Source organism: Hemiscyllium ocellatum, chromosome 22, assembly GCF_020745735.1.
Source record: "Hemiscyllium ocellatum isolate sHemOce1 chromosome 22, sHemOce1.pat.X.cur, whole genome shotgun sequence".
Classification (NCBI taxonomy): Eukaryota; Metazoa; Chordata; class Chondrichthyes; order Orectolobiformes; family Hemiscylliidae; genus Hemiscyllium; species Hemiscyllium ocellatum.
The window spans coordinates 40,613,832-40,638,446 of record NC_083422.1 but is presented as its reverse complement, the minus strand read 5'-3'; the positions used below and the strand labels follow the sequence as shown (position 1 = coordinate 40,638,446).

Genomic DNA, 24,615 nt, shown 5'->3' with positions numbered 1-24,615 from the left:
GTTGAGTTGCTCTCTGGAATCATTGCAGTTATTTGGCGTAGGTACACCCACACTTCTATTGGGCGCGGAATTCCAGGATTTCGATTCAGCTACACTGAAGGAATGGCAATACATTTCAAAATTAGGATAGTGAGTGGCTTGGAGGGGGACTGGTTAATAATGGTGCTTCCACGTATCTATTGCCCTTGCCCTTTGAGATGGAAGTAGCTGTGAATTTGGAAGGTGCTGTATAAAAGAACTTCGGGGAATATTTACAGAGCATCTTGTAGATGGTAAACACTGCTGCTATTGAGTGATGATGAGGGCAGGTGTTGTGGACGTGGTGCTAATCAAGCAGACTCTTGTGTCTGATGTTCTTGAGTGTTGTTGGAGGTGCACTCATTTAGGCAAATGGTGAGTATTTCAACACACTCCCGAGTGTGTTTGGAAGAGTCAGGTGATGGGTTACTCACTGCAGAATTCCTACTATCTGGCATGCTCTTGTAGCCATTTATATGGCTGGTCCAGTTGAATGCCGGTCACCTCCAGGATGTTAATATTGGGGGATTCAAATATGCTAATGTTAAGAGATGATGGTTAGATTCTCTCTTACTGAAGATGGTCATTGTCTGGTTCTTGTGTGACACAATTGTTGCTTGCCACCTGTCAGCCCAAGCCTGGTTGTCACCCAGGCCCTGCTGCAGTTGCACACATACTACTTCAGTGTCTGAGAAGTCACATATGATCCGAAACATTGTGCAGGCAACTCAACTTCTGCTCATATGATGGACAGGAGGTAATTGATGAAGCAGCTGAAGAATCTTTGGCCCAAAGACTCTACCCTGAAGACCTCCTGCAACCGTGTTCTGGAGCTGAGATCACTGATCTCCAATATCCACATCTTTCTTCCTGTACATTAAGCACACCTCTAACTTTGGATAGTTTTCCCTAAATCCAATTTATTCTCAAGAACTTTGTGGAAAAAATTAAGATTAGACTTAATGAAACTAAAGAACATTACATCACCAAATGAACCACTAATATTGGCATTCTGTACAGAACTTGTGTATTGGAAAGTATTAAAAATATGCATTCTCTTGAGGCAGGAGCATGTTCGAATTTGTACCAAGCAATAAAAGAGTCAGATGAACTCTTACATCCTCAGGTTTGGCTATTGTACAGAACATGTCCTAAAATCTAAAGTGTGGCAAATAAGACACACAGGATAATATGTTGGATCTCCACAGATGTCACTTTATCACTAAGTAGACATGACTATTATGTTGAACATTTTTGAAACAAACATGCAGCCAACATCTTGAATTAAACTACATATCTTTCCTGATGTTTCTGAGGTCAGGAACTATAAATTCCATTTTGCCAAACACATCTTGACTGTTGAAGTCTCTGTTTCCTCTTTCTTCAAATTGCACAATTTTCACTTGTCATGTGTCTACAGAATATTGAGACTAAAAAGGTATTTTTCAATCTGTGAATAAAAGCATCTTCACACTGAATTACATGTGCTAAGCCCGTCGGCTTTTGTAAAGTATTCCTTGCAATGTATTCATGCCAAAACAATCTCAATTCTGCTGACCTTGTGCAACACTTCAACATTATTACTGCTAAAGTCCTTATGAACAAGATCATTAAAAAGATTACCTCCATGTAGGCTGTCCCTTAAAGAATATGAACACAATCCTTTCGAAAAGTGTAAGAAGCATGTTTTAAAATCAAAAAATGAGAACAGCCCAACTTCAGGTTTCCTCAGCATTCTTGGTCAGCTTTGTATGGAGAAGGCTGTTTGGACTAAGAGTCATTTCAACAGAAAAGCTGTACAACTTACTTTACACGTGCTGCAAATGACATCAAAAAGAGCATTTTCACCATAGCTTTTGTTTTTATTTGTTAAAGGGATGTGGGCATCACTGGGCTCACCAGCACATCTTACCTTATCTAATTGCCCTTGGAAAGATGATGGTGAGCTCGCTTCTTGAACTAGCTGGTCGTTGGAATGTACATAAACTAATCAATAACAGAATAGTTTCCATCGACAACTAAATCTTTTTGGTGGTATGTTCTCTTAAGTATAGAGTAAAAAGTGAGGTCTGCAGATGCTGGAGATCAGAGCTGAAAATGTGTTGCTGGTTAAAGCACAGCAGATCAGGCAACATCCAAGGAACAGGAAATTCGACGTTTCAGGCCAGAGCCCTTCATCAGGAATGAGGGGAGGGTGCCAGGCAGGCTGTTTGGCACCCTCTCCTCATTCCTGATGAAGGGCTCTGGCCCGAAACGTCGAATTTCCTGTCCCTTGGATGCTGCCTGACCTGCTGTCTCTTAAGTATAGGCATACTACAATTCTGCATTTCTAGGATGAATGTTAAATTTGTTGACAACTTTTTCAAAGCAATACCTGAAATTTCCGGGGAAAGAGGAATAGTAATGCAAAAAAAAATTAAAAGGAAGCAAAAGATAACTCTATGCTCTACAATAAATCTCACCTTCACACACAGCTAAAAGCAGAGAACAGGAACAAATTCTTATGGGGCTCAAAAGACGACAAATCATAGAATCATAAAATCATTTGTATTTAGATTGAAAGACGAATTAAATAACAAATTTATCCATGGGAATTCATGGTAAATGAAATGCCTTCATCATGCTGGGCAGCATGGTGGCTCAGCGATTAGCACTGCTGCCTCACAGTGCCAGGGACCCGGGTTCAATTCCAGCCTCGGGGGACTGTCTGTGTTGAGTTTGCACGTACTCCCCGTGCCTGTGTGGGTTTCCTCCGGGGTGCTCTGGTTTCCTCCCACAGTCCAAAGATGTGCAGATCAGGTGAAGGGGCCATGCTAAATTGCCCATAGTGTTAGGTGCATTAGTAAGAGGGAAATGGGTCTGGGTGGGTTGCTCTTTGGAGGGTCGGTATGGGCATGTTGAGCTGAAGAGCCTGTTTCCACACTGTAGGGAGTCTGATCAAATCATAGCTGACAAACAGTGCAATGTATGCATAAAATCCACTTCATTCTAGAGCAAAGGTTTAACAAAAATGAAGGGCAAACTGTGATTCTACCTGAAAAATTAATGGAACTGCATTCATGAATATCATGATGATGGACCTGGTATAATAACAAGTTATATTTAATGTCCCAAGGTGCTCCATAGGTGGCTTATAAAACAAAATTACACACCACTGCATATAGAGTGACATTAAAGGTGACAGCCAAACACTTAGTCAAAGAGGTTGGTTTTAAGAGGCACCTTGAAGCAGAGGTATAGAATCAGAAAGAGTGGTGCAAAGATAGCTGGAAATCCAGTCAACAATGGCAGTGCAAATAATACTGAAGATGTCCAAGGAGCAAGGATTAGATCAAAATTGATGGCCTGGAGGTTTGTGGGACTGCAAGTACACACATTGGGAGAGGCAGGGCATGGCCAAATTTAAAAAGTCTGAGAATTTTAAAATCAAGGTGTCACTGGAGGCTGGAAGAACACTGCAAGCCAGACAGCATCAGAAGGTGGAGAAGTAGATGTTTCAGGTTACAGCTGAAACAGCGACTTCCCCACCTTCTGATGCTACCTGGCTTGCTGTGTTCTTCCAGCTGCCTGCCAGTCTTTGGATTCCAGCATCTGCAGCTTTTTTGTCTCCATCCTCATGAAGGCCAGCAAACACAGCCAATGATCAGTGAAAGGGACATGGTGCAAGCAAGGACCCAGATAGTAAAGCTTTGGATGACCCCAAGTTTGGGGAAGGTACAATATGGAATGTCAATCAGGAATTCATTAGAAATGTTTCTATGGCAAGCAAACAAAGAAGGGCAAAATCAGGTGATGTTACAAAGGTAGAAATAGGCAGTCTTCATTATGGTGGAGTGTTTAGTAGTTTGTTTCAGGGTCATATGTAATACTAGGAATTGCAGTGGGGTTAGTAAATACGAAACTGAATTTGTAGCAGGAATTGGTTCAGTTTTGCCAGCAGTCAATTGGAGAAAATTTCTTGTCCTTTGTCACGTAAGAGTAGAAGTCTGGTAACTTACCAATGACTCGAGGTTAAATAAAGTTGGATGCCAAAGTACAAGTGAAAACTAACGCAGCAATTTTGGACGATGTCACTCACTGGGAGCATGTAGATGACAAATAAGAGGGTTTCAAGGATACTTGACCGAGAAGTAATGCCATTGGAGTGATATTCCAAGTGATATTATGTCTATAATGAGATAATAAGAATAGATCCAGGTGAATGCAGTCCCAAACTGCTGGACGACATTGTTGGAGAAGGGGGATGAGCTAATCATTTTAAAGTGCAGACAGTTTTAGTAAGACGAGGAGAGACAGCTTACCTTTGTCACAGTTACAAAAAATGACATTTGTGTCTTTACAGAAGTTGTTTCCATGCTGTGCCAAGGATGGAAATATCATTGGAGTTTTGAGAAAGATTGATAGGAGATCTGGGAAAACAACATGCTCAAGGGTGCTAGACAGGAACAAGGGATTGAAACTCGGGTGATAGTTTACAACACTTGTTAAGGGTTAAGTTAATTAATTTGTTAACTTTTTCTCCCCGTTATTTTTATATACAGATCAATTCTGGTCATCCACATAAAAATTACATGCAGCTCTTACTTTCTCTGAACCTAGCAAATGCCTTGCTGTTTCGATTGAAGATGGCTTGCACTTTTTCAACATAAATATAATTGAAAGTCACTAAAAATGGAGCAAGGGAAAACCAACATTTAACTCAGCCTCGTTGCTACAAGAACCACAGGGGCATGTGATTTAAATATCAATTTTCCTATTGTGCCCAAATGCAATCAGTTCAAAAACTACATTTATACTGGAGGTTAATGTGTTATAGAGTCATAGAGATGTACAGCATGGAAACAGCCTTAGTCAGTGCTACAGATAAGGAGGGTGCTAAAATAAAGAATTCCTTGAACAGGAAAATTCTGAATTTTTTTTAATGTAAATTAGGCAGATTATAACCCATTTACCGTATACAATAGTGACAATAGAAGCAAGCACAGATCGATATATAAGATTATCTTATATATGACAGAAGTGTTGCATATAAGCTGCATCCGAGGTAATACAGCTTTTATATTGCACACAAAAGAAGTGTTGCACTCTTATGAACAAGAGGAAGACTGACAACTAAATGCAATGAACTCTCAAAATATTTGGTTTGTAATGCATAAATACATTACAAATAAGAATTATTTACAGAAACATAAACCAACACTTCAAGCACCTATTATAAACCAGTACTCCATGTTCAATAAAGCTCCAATGTTGTTAACTATAAAAAAGAGCTTTGTTATTCAACCTTAACATTCTATAAATGAAATGAAAATAGAAAAGATGCACCACTGGTACTATTTTCGTACAAGTTTAAATACAGAACTTAATACATAATTTGTAACAAACATTGGTTATGAAGCATTGTAAAGAGTATCGTTAAATCATTGCACAACAATCCCAAGTCATTTTAGGCATCCAATGTGAATTATATTTAACAATTCAACCTGATATAAGTATGCAGTTTGGTGCTTTTTCAGTATCTATAGTTTTTCTAGTTTAACAACAAAAATGTTGGTGATGGTCTGTTTTAAATGGTTAATTAATACTGGGTAATGATAGTAATGTTAGATTGAAAAATTTGGTTCTATTACAGCTTTGCTGAACACTAAGTACTTGTTAAGAGTGAACACTTGAAATGGAGCATTAATTATAAACGAAACACCACTTTTTGTGCAAGTATACAATACTTAAGCTAAGACTTGCATCCAAATATGGAGGCGATTCCCTGCTATATGTACGAAGGCTCGGAAGCAGACACAAAAGCCATAGTTTGAGAGATTATGGCTTCTGGGCTGTTTAGAGGTGTTGAGGAAGGAAAGAGAACAGATTGACAAAAATATTAACATGACTTAACACTTAATTTGCCCTTTTCAAAGGCACAGAAACATACAATAACTTCAGATCAGCACCCCAGCTTTTGTTACTTAAATAGTTCTCTGGTTTGCTAAAATACTGATAAACATTTTTGATGTTGACCTTTGTCCACCCAATTCTCACGTGCTGAGAACAACTTTTAATAAGAGTAAAGATCATGATTTTAAAAGGGATCAGAAGTAGGAAAACTACTACTTCGCTTTGTAAAATATAACATATACAACATTTTGAGGTTGTCGCTGCGAACTGAAGTACAACCTTGTAATATTAATGTCAATTAAAGTATTAGTCTTCTTCTTGACATTATCTTCCATCTTCACAGATAACTGCATCAGTCACCCCATTTTTGGGCACATTTCCCTTTTTTTATCCATACCCAGACACGGACATGCAGATGCTACAGTTAAGCAGTCGCGGCTGGCCTTGTTGTCCAAACATTTCCATTGAAGCTGGCCTGTAAATCTGAAGTGGTGAAAGGATGCTTCTGTATGGAATCCAGCCAATGATTAAGGTGTGGTAGCAGCATGGAATTTAACAAAAGCTATTGCTGCTAACTCTTTACAGAACTCTTCCAACACAATTACACCTTCTAGCAAAGTCATGTGGTCAATGCTGTAGAAGGGAGGGGGAGTAAAGGTGAAACAAATGAGCGTCAGAAAATATACTTTATCTGGGATTATTCATGTTTATTATCCAATTCTACATACAAAATTAATCTGAACTTTTGATACAATGACATTTTAATAGTATGCCAAATTCTGTGCATTCCCTCAAGAAAACTGTCACTCTAATACTGTAAAAGCATAAAATGATAGATGGTTAGTCTGAAAGAAAAGATCTCATTTTCAGTATCACAATCAAATAAACTGATAAAATTGAGGGAGACAAATAGTTCAAGTAGATTGAAAAGGAAGATGCTATATTTATATTTATAATTTTTTGAGGAAGAGCATAATCTAATTGCTAAGTGGGGAAAAACGGCGGCTGCTAATGATTCCCAAACTTAATCTGTGACTTTATTGAATTGATTGATTGCAACTTCTCACTCTACAGCCAAACAGTGACATGCACCAAATGGCATTCTCAAAATCTGCACTTTAGTATAAAGCCCTTCCAGTCAGATTACTTTTCCAAACCCATTACTCCTTATTTGTCATTGCACTGGACCAACTCTTAGAATGGCAAGTCAACTTTATGGCTGCATTGCTATTTCACTTGAAAAGCCGGAGAACTATAGACCGGTGAGCCTAATATTGATGGTGGGCAAGTTGTTGGAGGAAATGCTGAGGTACAGGATACACATGTATTTGGAAAGGAAAGAAATTATTAGGGATAATCAACATGACTTTGTGCTTGGAAAGTCATGTCTCACTAACTTGATTGAGTTTTGAAGTAACAAAGAGCATTGATGAAGGCATAGCGCTGGTCTATATAGAATTCAGAAAGATGTTCAACAGGGTTTCTCACTGTATACTGGTTAACAAAGTTAAATCACATGGAATAGAGGAGAACTAGCTATTTGGATACAAAACTGGCTCCAAGGTAAAAGATAGAGGGTAGTGGTGAAGGGTCCACCGCTGTTCATCATTTATATCAATGAATTGGATTTGAATACAGGAGGTATTGGAAGTAAGTTACAGATGACCCCACAATTGGAGGTGTAGTGGACAGCAATGAAGGCTACATTAGAGTATAATAGGATCTTGATCAGATGGGCCAATGGGCTGTGAGGATTGGCAGATGGAGATAAACTTAGATAAAATTCAGATAGAGGTGCTGCATTTTGGAAAGGCCCTGAGGAGTATTGCTGAACAAGAGACCTTGGAGTGCAGGTTCATAGTTCCTTGAAAGTGGAGTCTCAGGTAGTTAGATAGTGAAGGAGGCATTTGGTATGCTTTCCTTTATTGGTCAGAGCGTTGAGTCTTGGAATTGTGAGGTCATGTTGCAGCTGTACAGGGCATTGGTTAGGCCACTTTTGGCATATTGTGTGCAATTCTGGTCTCCCTCCTATAGGAAGGATGTTATGAAACTTGAAAGGGTTCAGAAGAGATTTACAAGGATGTTGCCAGAGCTGGTGGGTTTAAGCTGAAGGGAGAGGCAAAGTAGACTGGGGATATTTTCCCTGGAACATTGGTGGCTGAGAGGTTACCTTATAGAGGTTTATAAAATCATGAGGGGCATGGACAGGGTAAATAGACAAGGCATTTTCCCTGAGATGGGGGAGTCCAAAACTAGACAGGTTTAAAGTTTAAAGTGAGAGGGGAAAGATTTAAAAGAGACCTAAGAGGCAACGTTTTCACTCCAACAGTAGTGCATGTACAGAATGAGCTGCCAGTGGAAGTGGTGGAGGCTGGTATGATTACAACATTTAAAGGGCATCTGGATGGGTATATGAATAGGGAGGATTGAGATGGATATGGGCCAAATGCTAGCAAATTTGAAGAGATTAATTTAGTATATCTGGCCAGCATGGACGAGTTGAGCCGAAGGGTCTGTTTCCGTGCTGTATATCTCTGTGACTCTATGAGTGCAAGAAGCCAGACCTCTCCAAATAGACATTCAACATACTGCATCCAGAAGTTCTCATTAATTTAATGGCTTTCTACGCTTTATCTGCTGTGGAAGAAGGTTGCTTATAATTAAAACCAAGTTTGTTTTTCTGAATGTTACCTTTAGAAAGATGCTACGCAACAAATGGAGTCTAGGTGACAAGTCAGTTAATTTAGAAGTGAAACAATTAAAAAGGGAGAGGAGAGATTTAAATATGAGGAATACCATCTGGGAACAACTGATGGATAAAAAACAAAGTGTTGGAGAAACCCAGACAGTCTGACATCATCGGAGTCATGTCTTAAGTCCCATAATTACTGTGGAACTGAAGGGTGGTGAATAATAAGGTTTTTTTATGCCTATCCCTCTTCAATTCTCAAGATGTTAGTTGGACTCAAAATGTTAACCCAGTTTCTCTCTCCACAGACATGCTGAGATTTTCCATCACTCGACTTTTATTTTCAATCTCCAGCATCTGCAATATGGGCGGCACGGTGGCACAGTGGTTAGCACTGCTGCCTCTCAGCGCCTGAGACCCGGGTTCAATTCCCGACTCTGGCGACTGACTGTGTGGAGTTTGCACGTTCTCCCCGTGTCTGCGTGTGTTTCCTCCGGGTGCTCCGGTTTCCTCCCACGGTCCAAAGATGTGCGGGTCAGGTGAATTGGCCATGCTAAATTGCCCGTAGTGTTAGGTAAGGGGTAAATGTGGGGGTATGGGTGGGTTGCGCTTCGGCAGGTCGGTGTGGACTTGTTGGGCCGAAGGGCCTGTTTCCACACTGTAAGTAATCTAATCTAATCTACTTCGCTTTTATCTGAGTGAAGGACCGGCCACAGCTGTAAAAAGAATATGAAAGCAATATAGTAGGTGTTTCCAAAGAGGATAATGGAGAAATCGATATTCAAAATAAAGTTACTGAACAAAAACAAGAAATTAAAGGCCAGGTTGTGGATGTATTTTTTTTTAACGGGGGAGGCATAAGAAAAATTATATTGCACCAGGAAGCATGGTAGATTGAGAAGTAGCTTTAAGCACTTGAAACACAAGATGGTTAGTCACTGCAACACTGTGACTGCAATTCAAAAAGCAATGAACTGGATATAAAATGGAACTAGAAGTTTAAAAAAAATCCTCTTCCACTGAAAAAAGTGTCTCAGATCAAACTGAGACTGTCAAAACCATAAAAGGTCTCAAGAGGATAACTTAAATATTGAATTGATAACAAGAAGCATAGAAGTGGGAATTCTCATGGAATAATTAAGGTGACAACTAATATCTATTTTCACTAAGCATTATTAGAATATGGACTGCTTCATTACAAATGCCTATTAATTACTATGAAAGGGATTGGTTAAACATTAAAAAAGAATGTAAAACAACATTAAGAAAATGAAAGGAAATGTGATTACATTCAGTATCCACTGCTGAAAAACTAGCCCTATATGCTACACACCGGCATCAAATCTTTTTTTAGTCATGTGCTTTCTGAAATTGGAATGATCCAAGGAATGGACATTCTATTTACAGGGCTCTGCTGCAACATCCTGAATTTCGGCACCTACCAGCTTTTCACCTCCAGTTATATGCACAATATCAATATTATAAAAGAGTAATCAGAAACATTGATTAATTTGTACTTACATAGGTCCATCTGGCTCAAAACCCAGCAGACGTTTTCGGACAAGCAAAAGCTTTGGTGTGAAGTCTGGGATACGTTGTATTCTCAACATTAGATCGCCAACCACCTAGAAATTTATTCATGAGAATTTAAGGTAATAGCCTTCATGTTCCCACAGTACTTTTAAAAACTATCAGAAATTAAAAGAAATCTAATTTTTAATAAATATGCCTAATTTTGCATCTAACAATATGAAACACCCAAGTTATGTACTTACCCTTACAATAACAGAAAACAAAGATCTGCAGTTGGGAGCCAAGTTAATATAAGGATCCAGTAAGTACTCATGTAGGTGGGGATGGGGAAATAAAGATAACTTGGACAAAACAGAGGTCACTTGTAAATTCACATCATATGGCTGAAAAGGAGAAAAAAAGTTCCAAGTAATTAGCATTTTGCAAAGGTAAGAATATACAGGTCATTTCAAATTGCTTATAGGTTCTCCAATACAAGGAGACATTAGAAAGAAAATGTATTGATTATGGATTCTATATTAACTGAAAAACCAAGCACAAAGATAAACCACATTTTGCATTCATATTTTTGTTTCAGTACTACCTAAAATATCTGCTTGAAAGTTTTGTTTGCACTTAGCAAATTTTAGAAAAAAATGCCATGTAATCATGACTAAAGTAAGTTAAGATTATATCACATCATCAAAAATTAAGTGTTCCATTTGATTTGTCTCTTTACTCTTTCTAATAGTTTATATACATGTTACAGAATTGCCTTGAACCATGGTACTATTAGCATTTAGGGGTTAGTTAACTCACTTGGCTTGACAGCTGATTTATAATGCAGTGATGTCAAAAGCACAGGGTGAATTCCTGTACTGCCCGGTCATCCTGAAGGTCCTGCCTTCTCAACCTCTCTCTTGACATGATAAACCCTCAGGTTAAACCACCACCAATCATGTCTCACTAATGAGAGCAGCCCCAATGACCTTCTGGTACGCTGGCAATTTTATCTTTTTTTTTAGCAGTAATAAAAAAGTTCTTTCAAAATAATTAATAACGTTTCATACCAGCAATTCAGAGGTGTCATGCCTTATCTTTAACTGACAATTCCTCTTCTCTTCACTGCCTGACAAAGGTTGACAGGGCTCAAAAGAGTTCACTACATTTTCTGCATCTTTGCTTTCATCACATTCATTCACTATCTCAATCATGATAGGGTTCCCATTTTCCTCATTTTTACATGCCACAAGTCTCTGTATTCAATGGATAATTTTCCATAATTTTGGCCACCTCCAATGTGAGGCTACCACTTAACATCTTCCTTTGATCTTTCTGGAGATACAATAGGGGCTGGGTCTGGATGGGGATGCTCTTCAGAGGGTCGGTGCAGACTCAACGGGCTGAATGGCCTCTTTCTGGACTATAGGGATTCTATGATTTCAGCATTCTGAAGAGACTGTTTCCTCCATGATACCTTGGTCCATTCCTTAATTATTTCCAACATCCCATTCCCTCCCCACAGCACTTTCCAAGCACATGCAGAGACAAATCATCTCCTTATTTCACCTCCTTCTCCCTCACCTTCAAAGATCCTAAACGTTCTTTCCAGGTAAAGTGGTTTATCTGTATGAATTGTAATGCATTCACTGCACACACCGTAGTATCCTTTACACTGGGAGACCAAATGCATATTTGCAGAATACCTAATTCAATCTATCAGCATGAACCTGCTCTTCCAGTGACTTGTCATTTTACTTTTCCAAATCTCTCTCACATTGACATTTCTGTTCATGGTTAAGGAAGCTTAAGGAAACCTTAACTTTCAATGAGGCACTTGCAGCCTTCCTGATTCAACACTGAATTCAACAATTTCAGGTCACCACCACGTTTTGTTTCCTTATCTTCACATTTTACTTCCATATCTTCGTCAGTTTGTTTTCTTTTTTCCTTCTTTTTGCTTACATACAGTAAAACATCTACTGTACACACATCTTTTGCTTATTTTCTCGTTTCATCGCCAATCCTTTTTAGTTCTGTGACCAGTGGTGCTAACATCTCTCCAGTCTCCCATGTTATCACAAAACATCCATTTGCCCCACCCTGCTCTTGTTAAAACTTATTGGATGTTGGAGTTTTTCCAATTCTAACATTAAGGTATGTGAACCATGTTTCTCTGTTCATGGATGCTGCCCAAACTGCTCAGTAGTTTTAGTATTCTGTGTTTTTAGTTCACATTTCCAGCATCTGCAGTATTTTGTTTCGTAACTGTCATAAGGTTATCGTTTTTGAAGTGCAAGGCTGCATTGACATAATTGTTAGATTTCAAGATCTACTATCAACTCTAACAGCAGAGAGCATTGCATCCACCTCAATTGCACCAAACCCGGTACAGTCACTGGGTTAAAAAGTAGAAAACATGTCACTTCCAGCAAGAAAGTCCTCACCTTGATGAGTATATCAGTAATAAAAAATTCTTAAGAGTAACTTATTAAGAGTAACTTCACCTAAGAAACACATATCACAAGGTGTTTAATTGTGGAATACTAACTCCATACTGTAATTCTGAGTTTAATTCAGTACAAAAATGAATCTTTGATTGCTTTACACAGCTGGGTAAGTAAGGCCAGTTTATCAGAAATACACCAGCCATGTAAATTACTGCAGTGAGGGCATATCATCTTCATTTCTAATAGGTTCATACAGATGTACAGCACAGAAACAGACCTTTCAGTCCAACTCATCCTTACCAACCAAATATCCGAAATTAATCCAGTTCTATTTGCTGGCAGTTGGCCCATTTCCCTCTAAACCCTTCCTTTTATATGGGTTTGAGCTATAGGGAGATGCTGAATAGGGTGGGACTGTTTTCCCTGGTACATAGGTGGCTGAGGGGTGACCTTAGAGAGGTTTATAAAATCATGAGGGTCATGGATAGGGTAAATAGACAAGGTCTTTTCCCTGGGAAGTAGTCGTCCACAACTTGAGTGCATAGGGTTTACGGTGAGAGGGGAAAGATTTAAAAGGGACCTATCAGGCAACTTTTCCATGCAAAGGGTGGTGCATTTATGAAACGAGCTGCTAGAGGAAGTGGTGGAGGTTGGTACAATTACAACATTTAAAAGGCATCTGGATAGATATATTACAAGTACATTTTTAAAACACTGATGTACATTTTTCTGTCATAAATAATGAAAATTGTTTCAAAACTTCACAGTACCTGGTCAAGGATTCTGCCCATTCGATCAAACAGAACTTTTAGAAAATGTCCCTCAAAGAAAGGAGTTTCCAGATTGCATTTCTCCAAAGGTTTAGGTATTGAAGGCCAGTCCCACCTCATACAGTTACCACAACAATCTCGGAACTGTCGATAAAATAAGCAATAATGAATCCCGGTAAGAGAAACAACTACATCAAAAGACTGCTCTCCAGTCATTCAGTAGAAGTCATAGCATTCAACTACTTTGAAGCTAAGAGTACTTGGAGAAATATTTGAATTTGAGATTTAGCCATTGAAAACTGAAGAAGGATAAAGTTACCACAAATGATTCCAAAGCAATCACATTATGAAGAAGACCTGTATAGGTATATATTCTTCCCTACTTATACTGTGCATAACCATTTCTTCGGAACAGATTAATTTCCATTCATTATAGAGCACACAGAAGTATTATTTGATGCATTGAGAACATAAGAAATAAGAGAAGACCATATGGTGCTCAAGGCTGCTCCACCGTTCAAGCTGATCTTGGGCTTCAAGTGCATTTTCATCCTTGCTCCCAACACCATTCCATTCCATGAGATACCAACAATCTGTCTCTCTTAGCCTTAAATATATTCAATAATTGAGCATTCACATTCTCTGGGGTAGTAAATTCCAAACTTTTACACCCCTTTGAATGAACACTTAAATGTTTCACCTTTGCAGAATCATAATCTAACTTGTCTTACCTGCCTATGTGCATCTCTGAGGTACGTATCATATCCTGTGCCTTCTACATAGTAAGATGATTTTGCTTCATCAGGAACAAGACACAGGAAACTAAAGTATTCGAGGAATTTAGAACAGAAAAGTCAAATACTTTACATTATACAAACTATTTTACTTTTGATCATGTTATCTATAATTCATGACAACATTTTGTACTTTAATGTCACTGCAATGTGTGTCAGTTTACATATAGTAAGATGATATTTGGATATTTGACCAGATATTTTGGAACTTAAATTTTCAAGACAGCATTGAAGCTTTCAGATAGATATAAAATATTCTACATCACCAGCTAATGGGAACAATGTGAGTTAGTGCACATCTTGGACAATATTAATTCACTAAAGCTGCTTATATGGTCACCTTCCCTATTATTCTGCATAACAACTTGCTGTCCAAAAATTAGTTGCTGCCTGTGTGTCACAACTGTAAACGTACTTCGATTTAAGAGGGTTTTGGAATATCCAGAGGTCATAATAGAAATTATGCAAATGCTTTATTGTAAACTCATTGCATAAATCTATACTCTCTTCCAATTCAAAGTCAAGCCATAATTATGATTTATTAAATGAGTCCACCAATGGAAATTTAATGTCTGTGCATGTCTGTTCAAATTCTTTAAGGGCACATTAATAGATTTACATTATTCTTCCACTGGTGATTCCTCTGAGTGAGGAGGATGTTTGACATGATGGAGTGTAACCTTGGCAATAGCTTGCATATGGAGGCCTCTAACATTGTTTCACTGCAGCCACCAGGTATGGAGTTCTAGCTGACCACGACAATATCTTGCTCTTACTGCCTGCTTTGTGAGGCCTGCTATGCCCTGCTCCATAAGAGAAAGCATTCTGTTTTCACTCTACCAAACCTTTCATATTGACTAAATAAATGTTACATTTAATTCGGAGAAGGTACAATTGATCTTTGAACGTACCTATTTACAATTTTATGAACTTCCGTTTTCCCATCAGATTTTGTATGGTCTGGTGTTGGCGGTGGGGAAGCAGTCAGCCAACTGGAACCCAGCAGTCTGTTATCAGGTGACAAATCTGTAAAAATAGGATCTTCTTCCAAATCTCTGAATACAGGACAACAAGAAAACCTTATTAGAAAATATAGTGCACATTTAATTACAAAACAAAATCACTCAGCACTGTCGCTGGGATTTAACGAAGCACAATAATGGATGTGTGGAATTTACTTGTTTTGTTCATTTTAACTGAAAGTACCCAATATACCACTGTAGATTGTCGTCTTTTAAACATAGATTTTGTCTGGTGAGACTATTATCAGTTATTTGACCTTATTGTCCATCATGCTGTCATGCTGTTCACAAATATGTAGTGCTTCAACAAGCATGGTTGTCCCAAAATGAAAGACAATCAACTGTCATGAAAATTAGGAGACATATATGGACTTGTGAAGTTTCATAGAATAGAATCCCTACAATGTGGAAAACAGGCCATTTGGCCCACCAAGTCCACTCCGACCCTCTGCAAAGCATCCTACCAGACACATTCCTATCCTATCTCTATAACCCTGCATTTTCCATTACTAATTTATCTAACCTACACATCCCTGGATACTGCGGGGCAATTTTGCAAGACCACTTCATCTAACCTGTATATCTTTGAGCTGTGGGAGGAAACTGGTGCACCCGGAGGAAACCCACACAGACACGGGGAGAATGTGCAAATTCCACACAGCCGCCCAAGGGTGGAATGGAAATGAGATATTTGATACTTATTCTCCACTAATAAATGTCATTAGAGACATGCCTTTATACTGAAGACTTTTGGTTTAACAGAAATTAAGTAAAAATTAAAGATGTATTAAAAAAACATGCAAATTAAACACCTACTGTTTTTAGTTTCTTTTAAGAATGTTGGCATTTAGAAAACATCGATGCCCTTTTAAGTCACAATAGCAGTCATTAAGACAAATAGTAATACTATTAATGTTAACATTATAATGAGCTAACAAATTGATGAAAAAGATCAAAACCAGCAAGTAACAACTCACACTGCTCCTGCTATCTGCCCATTTTCAACAATATCCTTGTCCTCCTGGCAAGCTGGCTTATTCTCAACATAGTTCCGTTCCTCCAAATTCCTTAAGACCATACTGTAAATAATATGTTCATTTGGCTTTTGTAATAGATGCTCAAACATTCTTAGTGTCATTATACTGATCTGTAAAATAAAAAGAAAGGCACAATTACAGTGATGTTGGGGAATTCAACATACAAGTCGACTGGGAAAATCAGGTTTGGAGCAGATCAATAAAAGGCATTCATGGAATGTCTCCAAGCTGGTTTTTGGAGCAGCTGGTGGTCGATCCATTAAGGAACAAGTCATTTTGGATTTGGTGATATGTAATGAGGTAGTGTTGATTAGGGAGCTTAAAGTGAAGGAATCCCTAGGGGGCAGTGACGACAATATGATAGAATTCACCCTGCAGTTTGAGAAGGAGAAAACTGAATCAGATGAAATGGTATTACAATTGAGTAAAGGTAACTACGAATGTATGAGGGATCAGCTGGCCAGAGTTGACAGGAAGGGGAACCTAGCAGGGAAGATGATGGAGCAAGAATTCATGGGGATAATTCTGAATGCACAACAGAAATTCATCACAAGGAAGAAAAAAATTAACTAAGGACAGGTCAAGGCAACATGGCCGACAAAGGAAGTCAGGGACAGCTTAGAACCAAAGGAAAAGGAGATAAAGTGTTGAATGTTAGTGGGAAGCCAGAGGACTGGGAAGTCTCTGCAATGTCAGCAGAGGACAAGTAAAAATGCAATAAAGGAGAGAAGTTGAAATATGAGAGTATTAGCTAGTAATACAATAGAAGATTGCTTGAGTTGTTTTAGATATATAAAAGAGGAAGGCAAGAGTGGACATTATTTTGCATGACATATTGCTGTCCAAAAATTAGTTGCTGCCTGTGTGTCACAACTGTAAACGTACTTCGATTTAAGGGTATTTTGGAATATCCCCAGGTCATAATAGAAACTAAGCAAATGCTTTATTGTAAACTCATCACATAAATCAGTATTCACTTCCAATTCAAAGTCAAGCCATAATTATGATTTATTTAATGAGCCCACCAATGGAAACTTAATGTTTATGCATTTTTATGTCTGGAAAATGAGGCTGGAGAAGTAGTAAGGGGGAACAATGAAATGGCAGAGGAAGTCAATCGGTTTCCACAGTGGAAGACACCAACAGCATTCCAGGATTCTAAGAGAGTCGGGGGCAGAGGTGAGTGTAGTGGCTATCGTAAAGGAGAAAGTGTTAGGGAAGCTAAAAGGTCTAAATGTGGATAAATCACCCAGACCAGATTACCCCTGAATTTTGAAAGAGATAACTGAGGTGATTGTAGAGGCACTGATGGCGATCTTTCAGGAATCACTGGAGTGGAATCACAGGATTGCAAAATAGCTATGTAAACCCTCCTTAAAGGAAGGAGGGAAACAGAAGACAGGAATCTGGTTAGCCTCATCTTGGTTATTGATAAAATTTTAGAGTCCATTACAAAGGATAAGATAGTAGAGTACTTGGAAGTGTTTGGTAAAATAGGGCAGATTTAGTACTGCTTCATCACAGGGAAGTCATGCCTAATAGATGTTCGAATTCTGAGGAGGTAACAAGCAAATTAGACAAAGGAAAGCTGGTGAATGTGATCTATTTAGATTTCCAGAAGGCCTTTGACAAGGTGCCACACAGGAGGCTGCTAATTAAGATAAGAGCCCATAGTGATAGGCGCAAGGTAATGGCATGGACAGAGGACTGGCAGACCAGCAAAAGACAGAGAGTAGGGACAAAAGGGGTCATTTTCAGGATTGGATCCAGTAACGAGTTCCACAGGAGTCCAGGTTGGGACCACAACTATTCACGCTATGCATTAATGATCTGAACAAAGGAACTGATGGTAATATTGCTACATTTGCAGATGACAAGTGGAGGGATAGGTAGTGTCGAGAAAGCTGGGAGGCTACAGAAGAACTTGTCAGTCTAGGACAGCAGACAGAAAATTGAAGATGGAATACAATTTGGGAAGTGTGTGGTTATGCACTTTGGTAGGAAGAACAGAGACATAGACATTTCTCTAAATGGCGTAAAACTTCAGAAATCTGAAGCACAAAGATCTTGGGAGTCCTTGTTCAGGATTCTCTTAAGGTCAACATGCAGGTTCAGTTGGCAGTTAGGAAGAAAATTACATCATTGCACTCATTTCAAGAGGACTATCATACAAAAGCAAAATGTACTGCTGAGGCTGCATAAAGCTCTGGTCAGACTCCATTTGGAATACTGCGAGCAGTTTTCAGCACTGTATCTAAGGAAAGACATGTTGGTGTTGGAGGGGGTCAGAGGACACAGAGATATACAGCACAGAAATAGGCCCTTCAGCCCAACTCATCCATGCCGACCAGGTTTCCAAAATTGAACTTGTCCCATTTGGCCCATATCCCTCTTAACCTTTCATCTATGTACCTGTCCAAATGTCTTTTAAATATAACTGTACCAGCCTCTTCCATTTCTATATATGCACTATCTTTTATGTGAAAAATGTGCCCCTCAGGTCCCTTTTAAATCTTTCCTCTCTCATCTAAACCTATGCCCTCTAGGTTTGGATTCCCTTATCTTGGGGGGAAAAAAACCTTAGTTACTCCCTTATCCAAGCCCCTCATTACTTTATAAATCTCTATAATGTCACCCCACAGCTTCCTACATTTGAAGGAACGAAGTCCCAGCCTATCCAGCCTTTCCTTTTAACTCAAACCTCCAGTCTTGGTAACATTCTTGTAAATCTTATTAAATTAGATTAGATTAGATTAGACTACTTACAGTGTGGAAACAGGCCCTTCGGCCCAACAAGTCCACACCGACCCGCCGAAACTGGAAAGGGCACAAATAACATTCTTCCAGTAGCAGGGTAACCAAAATTGGCCTGACCAGTGTCTTGTACATGACACCTCAATTCCTGTACTCAATGCTCTGACCAATGAAGGCAAGTATGCAAAACTCCTTCTACCTGTGACGCCACTTTCAGGAACCATGTATGTACCTACACCTCTGGGTCTTTGTTTGACAACACTCCCCATGGCCCTGCCTTTAACTGTGTAAGTTCTGCCTCATGTGTCTTATCAAAATACACCATTTATTTGTTTTATAATCCATCTGTCATTCCTCTGCCCACTGGTCCAATTGATCAAGATCCTGTTGTACCTTCTTCAGTGTCTACTAGCCATGCCACTATATTTTCATTCAAAATTATTTAAATGATGAACAATAGTGGACCCAGCATTGATCCTTGCAGCACACTGCTTGTCATATGCCTCCAGTCTGATCAACACCTCTCTACCATCACCCTCTGTCTCCTACCGTCAAGCCAATTTTGTATCCAACTGGCTAGCTCTCACTGGGTCCCACATGATCTAACCTTATGAATCAATCTACTATGCGGAACCTTGTCAAAGGCCTTGCTAAAGTCTGTGTATGCAACTCTTCAAACAACTCAATCAAATTTGTAAGACATGATTTCCCATGCACAAAGCCATTTAGTGCTGAAAAGGATGTTTAGTTAATGATCCCAGGGATGAAGGATTTGTCATGTGAGGAGCTTTTGAGGATTCTGAGTTTGTTGGAGTTTAGGAGGAGGAGAAGGAGGAAGGATTTCATTGAAACATACAGAATACGGAGAAGCCTGGATAGCATGGACATGGGGAAGATGTTTCCACTAGTAGGAATGACCAGGACCAGAGGACACAGTCTTAGAGTGAAGGGACAGCTCTGTAAAACTGATATGAAGAGGTAGTTCTTCAGCAGAGGGTGATTATCTGTGCAACTCATTGCTGCAGAAGACCGTGGAGACCACGTAATTAATTGTTTTTAAGATAGATAGATAGGTTATTGATTGGTAAGGGGGATTATGGGGAGAAGGCAGGAGAATTGGGTTGAGAAACACAACAGCCATGACGGAATGGTGGTGTAGACTCAATGGACCATTTGGGCTAATTCTGCTCTGATGTCTTACAGTCTTATGTCGCATGCAGTGCATCTTAAATCATCCCATTAGTTGCAATTTTACAATCTGTAAATCATTTTACCAAAAGAAGGCAAAGCTCTAATATACGATTAATCATTATAGTTCAGTTGAAACAGCTTAAAACCAAACTACAGGCAGTAAAACAAGACTTAACTCTGGAAGATAGGCATTTTAAGCCATTTCTTCATGATGTCACACGGGTGCGATCTTTCCAATGCCTCCCTACCTCAAACTTCAGTGTCTCTAAAGAATGGTGTCTAGCTCAGCTCCTTGGACAGCAATGAACATTTCAACAGAACCAAAAAATACCCACTACCACTTCCATATATAACATTAGCAATTCTAACTTCAATTTCAACATGTGCTGATTTAAGACTGAAAGGAAGTAATACCTGGAGGTATTTCAAAACTTTATTGCCTGTGTCCTTAAACTACATCCAGTCATTTATCACCTACATGCTTGTTTTTTTACCTTGGCTCTCAGCTAAATAATTCCTGCATTTTAAAAAGGTAATTTTTATTTTCAAAAATTTCCAAAACCTCACCTCTCCCTCTCTCTGTCATCTTTTCCTACAACTTAACATATCTATGCTCATTTAATGTCAAGCTTTGAAGCACCACTGCTCCACTGTGCCATTAGCTCCCTCGACCCTAAGCTGTAAAATGCACTTGAACCACGAAGAGATTTTACCACTTTCAAACTCATTATTTCTTAGTTTCTTTCCTCCAATGAAAGCAGTTACTTTCAGCATAGGTAAGGGCGAGATAATTGCATTTCCACCCATAATTCTTTCAAGTTGCGCCTGGTATAGATATTGAAATTATTAAGCTCATCATTTGAACTCAGCTGGCGACAGAATAACTTGAATGATAATAGATTCTATTTCCTTGCCCAAATGGTCCAAGCTACATCTACAAACAAATCTGCTTAGAATAATGAAGAAATACAGAAAATGCCTTTCAAAAGGGGTTATACTTATTTATAAAATATCTATATGAAATAAAGCAGATTTTGTACAGCTAAATATTTACCTCATCTGAGAGATGGTCACAGTGTTCTATAAGTCGATATCGTAGCTGATGCTTATTTTCTCCAACTGTTTCAGATTGTCTCTGATCTCCTAAGAGGAAGAAAACTAACTCTCGTAGCATTGCACTTGACGTGATCTGGCGTATGGTGCGATTTAGCAGCGATATTGACGTCAGAATACCAATTTCTGATCTGTATAAGCACAAAAAAACAGAACTTTATGCATTAATTATGGTGGCTTTATGGACAAGAATGAATTATGTGTGATGTACCTTGAGAATAGGGTTAACTTCTCTGAAGAAATACATATAGAAAAGAGAGATTTTTAAAAAATGAAAGTTGAGAAACAAGTCTGCAAAAGAATACTTCACAGACTCTCACACTGTTTCTACCGTTGAACCTTCTACATTTCTCTCTTGTAATCAAGCTGTCTGATTTATCAGAAATGGCAAAAACCAACCCTCTACTTTCCAAATCCCAGCCTCTCAAAAATTACAAATTTTTGTTAATAAACTTCAATGTCAACAAGGTTAAAGATTAATGAGCACTGAAAACTCTTTTGCGCACTGCTTCCCCAAAGTTGAACAAAGCAATGATTACAGCAAAACGTCGAACCAACTTACGTCTGAAGCAATTGTGGTTCCATAACTGGAACAAAAAATCTTTCTCGAATAGCTCTTGCCAAGGCAACTGCAGTGAGCTGTAAAATGAAGGACAGCTTAAATAAACAGCTGATGTTGACTTATTCGGTACATTCTAAAATATTCTAATTAAATTGCAAAATTCATGCAATGTTAATCTCTAAACATTAACACATGGAAAAAGCAAGACAATGCCAGCATTTTAGGTTCATTGATACTAACTCTCTCTTATCTACCACTGAACTATTCAACTGCATCTTGAATTAATAACTTTGGGTTTTGTTCAGTTAACTTACTTCAAGTCATGTTTTGGTCTATGTTAGGAACATTGTGTGACAAGTTTTAGAAAGGAACGCTTTTTATGTATTTTTAAAAAAAATCTTTCTGCATTATTCATCTCGACATTCAAGATCAGTTTTCTTACTTTTCTCTGTGCCCTCCCAAACCCATGTAAATATTTTTATTTCACCAGCAACCAGAACTAAACACATTGCTTTACAAGTGCATTGTCAAGACTTAATATAAACTTCCCAAGTACCTGTATGCCACAGTAGAATGCAATTACACTGTCAAATTATCACAGCATTGAAAACACTGGCCTGAATTTTGCAGCTGTAATGGTGAAATGTTGTCCTGACAACAATAGAACTAAATGCATTCTGGCATGAGTACCAACATGGTTAAGTGTAAAAATCTAGAAATTGAAAGAAGTGAGTCTCTGTCCCTTCACAGGGTGCGCTGTCAAGTTCTCATTGAGAAGGTGATGTGAACTTTGAATTCTACCTTACTCTTGCCATAAATGCCCTTGAAAAGGTTATGCCTCATCTTCCCGCAACAATTTGGTTCTATTCTGTGATCATTCACAATAAAAACTATACTCTATATTTCTCACCATTAAGCTCTACTTGCAATTTTACTGTACAATTAAAATGGATTATTTACTGTTTTACTGCAGGCTTGGCTTATACTTTATTATTAGTGTATTTTCAGTTGTTTTTATATCTTAGCCAATCATCTACATCAGGCAACAAAAAAGCCCCTTTTGTATTTAATCTTTCATATTAATCAACTGTCATTGGCAAAATGCTAGGAGTCTACTGTAAATGATGAGCATTTAGAATAACATAAGATAACCAAGCAGAGTCAGCATAGCATTATGAAAGGGAAATCATGACAAATTTATCAGAATTCTACAAGGAATTAATAAGCAGGTTAGATAAAGGGAAAGCAGTGGAAATGTAATAAACGTGGATTACCAAAAAGGTGAATTATAAGATATTTACATAAGGCTGCTTAGTAAGACAAGAGCCCATGGCATTAGGGTAGTATATTAGCATGGATAAAGGATTGGATAACTAAGAAGACAGAGAACTGGAATGGGGTGCAGGGGGGGGGGGGGGGGGGGGGGGGGGGGGCTAACATTTTCAGGATGGCAACCCGTAACTATTATAGTGCCACAGGAATCAGTGCTAGGGCAACAATCGTTTCCAGTATGTATGAATAACTTGGATGAGGGACACAGATGTATTATCACCAAGTTTGCAGATGACACAAATATAGGTGGGAAGGAAAATGACGAGGATTACACAGTCTGCAGAGGGATAAAGACAGGTGAAGTGACCGCATAAGAACTTAACGGATGGAATATAATGTGAATAAAAATAGTGCAGTGTGGCAGGAAGAATAGAAGAGATGAAAACAACATTAGTTTTGCTTGTTGTCTGTATAGGGTCTTTCAAGTCATTAGCTGCTGTTTTAGTGAGTTGGTGGGTTTGTGGGCTACCATATTATTTACAAAATACCGCGCAAAGACTGGAACAAACACAACATTGGACAAACAGGCAGAAAACTAGCCACCAGGATACTTGAACATCAACTAGCCATAAAATGACATGGCCCTCTCTCACTAGTATCCTTACATACAGAGGAGGAAGGACACCAGTTTGTCTGGGACAACACATCCATTCTAGGACACGCACGAGAATTCCTAGAAGCATAGCATTCCAACCGGAACTCTATCAACAAACACATTGAGTTAGACTCCATCTACACTCCCTGAGAAAAAGAACAGGACCATTTAAGGCCAAAATTTCGCTGCAGCAGTAGTAGGCAAGCAGTGCAGCTGATATTCTGCACTCAATACCTTTACTGTTTACCCTCATTGCTGATGAAGGGCTTTTGCCCGAAACATCAACTCTCCTGCTCTTCAGATGCTGCTTGACCTACTGTGCTTTTCCAGCATCACGCTCCCGACCTTTACTATTTCATCTTTTTTGTTCCTAAAATTCTCAATATCCTTTAATTAACTTCTGTACTCATTGCATAGGTAATTTAGTTTTTTGTTTTCAGGTATATTAAATTGGGTTATTTAACTATGTCAGTGAACTATCTTCGTATCAACCAATTTTATTACAGCAATGCATAAGTGTCTAATCAAATATCACATTTGGACACTTATCTATTTAGCTTACCATCTTGGACATAAATGTACTACCCAGGATAAACAGGTTAGCAGAATTCCTTCAGTGCATTAAAGAGTTATAGCACTTTTCAATTGGTTATTTCAGTTTGTATGGAATTTAAATGTATTGAAGATTGAGTTTGAATGAAAAATAATTATCCAACTCATCAAATTAATTTCTTGAGTTCATAACTGCCATTATGGTACTCAGCTAGATTTAGTAGCTCCCTCATACTTTGGTACCTAGTGCCCCAATTAACAGGATTTTTTTTAGATTGTCTTGGAATAAGATGTATTGTGCATGCATTTTTCTATAACATGCAACCTTGCTG

General features: G+C 38.6%; 1 protein-coding gene across 1 annotated transcript in view; it reads right to left on the bottom strand.

Annotated features, from left to right (window-relative positions):
* Positions 1–4,964: 4,964 nt before the first annotated feature.
* The window catches only part of fhip2a (FHF complex subunit HOOK interacting protein 2), a 60,930-nt gene continuing 41,279 nt past the window's right edge, over positions 4,965–24,615 (bottom strand). Inside the window, exons 9-17 of the mRNA XM_060842125.1 lie at positions 21,805–21,881; positions 21,184–21,373; positions 16,125–16,294; positions 15,037–15,180; positions 14,063–14,153; positions 13,332–13,475; positions 10,375–10,515; positions 10,121–10,224; positions 4,965–6,543 (exon numbers count right to left, since the gene is read on the bottom strand). Of these exons, the coding sequence (XP_060698108.1) occupies positions 6,438–6,543; positions 10,121–10,224; positions 10,375–10,515; positions 13,332–13,475; positions 14,063–14,153; positions 15,037–15,180; positions 16,125–16,294; positions 21,184–21,373; positions 21,805–21,881 (1,167 nt within the window). The 3' untranslated portion in view covers positions 4,965–6,437. The remainder of the gene's footprint in view (positions 6,544–10,120; positions 10,225–10,374; positions 10,516–13,331; positions 13,476–14,062; positions 14,154–15,036; positions 15,181–16,124; positions 16,295–21,183; positions 21,374–21,804; positions 21,882–24,615) is intronic.